This window comes from Vicia villosa, linkage group LG6 (genome assembly GCF_029867415.1).
Source record: "Vicia villosa cultivar HV-30 ecotype Madison, WI linkage group LG6, Vvil1.0, whole genome shotgun sequence".
In the NCBI taxonomy this organism is placed as follows: domain Eukaryota; kingdom Viridiplantae; phylum Streptophyta; class Magnoliopsida; order Fabales; family Fabaceae; genus Vicia; species Vicia villosa.
Genome location: NC_081185.1, coordinates 34,752,869 through 34,756,639, shown reverse-complemented (window position 1 = coordinate 34,756,639; position 3,771 = coordinate 34,752,869). Strand labels below are relative to the sequence as shown.

At 37.7% G+C, this 3,771-nt stretch overlaps 1 protein-coding gene across 1 annotated transcript; it reads left to right on the top strand.

Annotated features, from left to right (window-relative positions):
* Nucleotides 1–455: 455 nt before the first annotated feature.
* On the top strand, nucleotides 456–3,207 carry LOC131613512 (uncharacterized). Its single transcript, XM_058885175.1, has 5 exons — nucleotides 456–972; nucleotides 1,068–1,792; nucleotides 1,877–1,970; nucleotides 2,566–2,666; nucleotides 2,890–3,207. Exons 1-5 carry the CDS (start codon nucleotides 456–458, stop codon nucleotides 3,205–3,207), a joined length of 1,755 nt encoding a protein of 584 aa, XP_058741158.1.
* The last annotated feature ends 564 nt before the right edge of the window (nucleotides 3,208–3,771 follow it).

Sequence of the window (3,771 nt, the reverse complement as noted above, 5' to 3'; positions counted from 1 at the left end):
AAAGGGGTGTTTGGTAATGAGCCGAGATGATTGATGATTGTAATAATGGTGATTTTCTATAGTTGAAAAAGTGGTTAAAATAGTAGCCAATTATTGGAGTAATATGTCTCATTTATAGTTTACTTTTCCTTTTATATAATAGGATTAGATTACTGTACAGCTAGCTTTATATTATTGGTCCCAATCTCCTTTGTATATAAACTCATATCTTGTATCTTTTCAAGTAAGTGAAGCAATTAACCATTTTATCAATCTTCTTCCTTCCAATACGCTCTGCACTTAACCGTTTTCTATTATTCTCTAACATGGCTGCAGCCATTGTTATATGGTATCAGAGCTACACCAGCTTCGGTAGCCATTGAAGTTCGTTGCGATCACCTTCTCTTTCGTTCTTCATCTCTGCTTCACTTTCTCTCTCGATCGCTTTCTTCTCCACTAGTTCGTTTCTACTTTCAATGGTGACACAGAGCTATGCCGATTTCACAACGAATTCTGCAAATCTTTTTTATCTTCATCCTAACGAGAATCCATCTCTCGTTCTTGTTACTCCACCTCTTACGGATAAGAATTACCATACTTGGGATCGTTCAATGCACATCACATTCATCTCCAAGAACAAGGATAAATTTATCGATGAAACCCTAACTAAGCCGCTGGTGTCCGATCCAATGTTTGCGCCATGGATTCGTTGCAATACCATGGTTCTTGCGTGGATTCACCACTCAATTTCCGAGTCAATCACGAAGTCGGTTCTCTATATTAATAACGTTGCTGGAGTATGGAAGAATTTGCAGATACGTTTTTCTCACGGCGGCTTCTTCCACATCTCTGACATTCAAGAAGATCTTTACAAGTTTCGTCAAGGTACTCTCGACGTCTCTAACTATTTTACTCAGTTGAAGGTGTTATGGGATGAACTTGAGAATTATCGCCCGATTCCTTTCTTTTCTTGTGCTATACCGTGTTTATGTGGTGCTCTCGCTTCCTTCAAAATGTATCGGGAACAAGACTACGTTATACAACTTCTTAAGGGATTGAATGAAAAGTTTGCTCACTCAAAATCTCAGATTATGATGATGAATCCCTTCCCGATATCAACAATGCTTTTTCTCTTGTAATTCAGCAAGAACGTGAAATGGATAGTGTGGCATCTAGTGGTGTTCCTTATGCAGATTCCAATAAAGAAGTCCCTGCCTTACAAGTTCAGACACATGAAGGAAATTGTGCTTCTAAACAGGGCACCAATCCTTCTCGTGCTAAAACTCAAGGCTCCAATGCTCCAAGAGGCAACAATCGTATGTGGACTCATTGTGGTCGCACAAACCACACAGTCGAAACATGCTTTACTAAGCATGGATATCCTCTAGGATACAGAAACAAAGCCAAGCCTCAAGGAACTTCTTCATCTAATGCCAAAAATGTCTCCACTGCATCTCCCCAGGATTCAGCCACACCTTCTTTTGGTTTTACTAAAGAGCAGTATGACAGCATCCTGACATTGCTTCAACAATCCAAGTCCACCCCTACAGTCAACTCTTTCTTTACTTATCCATTTGTCATGAACACTCACTCCAACAATATCAATGGTAAGAATCCCTATCTTTGGAATCTAGATACTGGTGCTACATACCACTTTTCATTTGACTTGTCCTCATTCAGTACACATAAAACCATAGTTCCTATACATGTTAGTCTCTCTGATTGCTCACAAGTAATAGCATCCATATCTGGTACAGTTGATATCTCTCCCTCTTTTACTCTTTATAATGTGCTTTATGTTCCTAGTTTTAATGTCAATCTTATTTCCATAGTAAAACTTGTAGATTGCAATAGGTTTTAAGTGCAATTTAATGCTAATTCTTGCCACATTATGCAGAGCCATTCCAAGGAAATGATTGATATAGCTAGCTTGCACAGGGGACTTTATATTCTTGACTCCACACCTAGTAATTTTTCTATTCATAATTCTTGTAATTTTGCTTCTCACAATTCTTGTGATCTGTAGCATTTGAGACTAGGTCACATTTCTAAGATAAGCTTACAAACTATTTCAAAGTTTGTTTCTCTTTATTACCTATAATAATGACAATATACCTTGTGACTCTTGTCACTTTGCTAAACAAAGAAAATTGCCATTTCCTAATAGTGTTTCTCAGTCTATGGTTCCCTTTAATATCTTACATGTTGACCCATGGGGTTCTTTTTCCACCATTTCCACCATAGGACATAGGTATTTTCGAACCCTTGTGGATTACTACACAAGACATACTTGGGTTATTTTTCTGAAATCTAAAGATCAAACTAAACAAAGTCTCATTAATTTCATAGCCTACGTAGAAAATCAATTCCAAACCACCCTTAAGTGTTTTAGATCAGACAATTACACATAATTCATTGCTTTATCTGATTTTTTCTTTCAAAGGGCCTTGTCCATCAAAGGACATGTGTTGAGACACCCTAACAGAATGGGGTAGTCGAACACAAACACCAGAATATCCTTAATGTAGCTAGATCCCCTTTTTTCATTCCAATTTCCCTTTAAATCTGTGGAACTTTTGCATTCAGCATGCTGTGCACATTACAATGGATTACCTAGTCCTCTTTTAGAATCTAAATGTCCTTATGAACTTTTATTCAAAGAACCTCCATCCATGATACACCTAAAGGTTTTTGGATGTTTATCCTATGCCACTTCTCTCCAAGCTCACAGAACAAAATTTCAACCTAGAGCTAGGAAAGTTGTTTTTCTTGGCTACAAGGATGGTACCAAGGGTTTTATCCTCTATGACTTGGACAATCATACCATTTTCATATCTAGAAATGTGGTTTTTTTATGAAACTACATTTCCTTTATAATCTCACAAATCACCTCCTAATACTCCTGTTCAGTATGTCCATAACCTTGATGATCCTCATGTTGAGACATTAACTTTGTCTCCTAGTCAACAACCTAGTACTACTGAGTTGTCCTCCTTCCCAGATACCAATGACAATCCTACTATCCTATATCCTCAACCTAATAGCTCCCCTACTTCTGCCTCCCCTACTTCTGCTTCTCCTATGCCTCATGATGTGACTTCTCATAATCCCATCTCTCCTGTTTTTCAAGAGGACCATCCTCTCAATCCACAGGATAATTCTACTCCTCCACATACTCTCTCTTTACCTGTTAGAAATTCCTCTAGGGCATCTAACCCTCCTCAATAATTAAAATATTACCACTGTTATAATACTCTTTCTACTAATTCTTCCCAAGTGCTATATCCTTTATCTTGTGTACTTACTTATGCTCATTGCTCACCATCCTATAAAAAATTTTGTCTCTCTGTTTCTTCCATTGCTGAGCCTAAATATTTTAACCAGGGCATAAAATTGGATTGTTGGAAACATGCTATGGATGTTAAACTTCTTGCACTTGAGGAAAATCAAACTTGGAGTGTGGTTGATCTCCCACCAAGAAAAGTGCCCATTGGTTGCAGATGGGTTTACAAGGTTAAGTACAAATTTGATGCCTCCATTGAGAGGTATAAAGCTAGGCTGGTAGTTAAAGGTTACACACAAATCGAGGGTATTGATTATTTTGATACTTTTCCTCCGTAGCCAAGATTACAACAGTTTGAGTTATATTATCCATTGCTGCTATCAAAGGGTGGCATCTTGAACAGTTGGATGTCAATAATGACTTCCTTCATGGTGATTTACATGAAGAGGTATATATGACTCTTCCTTCTAGTATTAATTCTAACTCTCATTCTAAAGTGTGCAGGTTGC

Excerpts from the sequence above, each read along its gene's own strand:
- LOC131613512 (XM_058885175.1), top strand. The coding sequence starts at position 456 with ATGGTGACACAGAGCTATGCCGATTTCACAACGAATTCTGCAAATCTT. Across the intron at positions 1,793-1,876 it reads TTTATGTTCCTAGTTTTAAT|AGCCATTCCAAGGAAATGAT; the intron begins GTCAATCTTATT and ends CACATTATGCAG. Across the intron at positions 1,971-2,565 it reads TTTTTCTATTCATAATTCTT|CATGCTGTGCACATTACAAT; the intron begins GTAATTTTGCTT and ends TTTTGCATTCAG.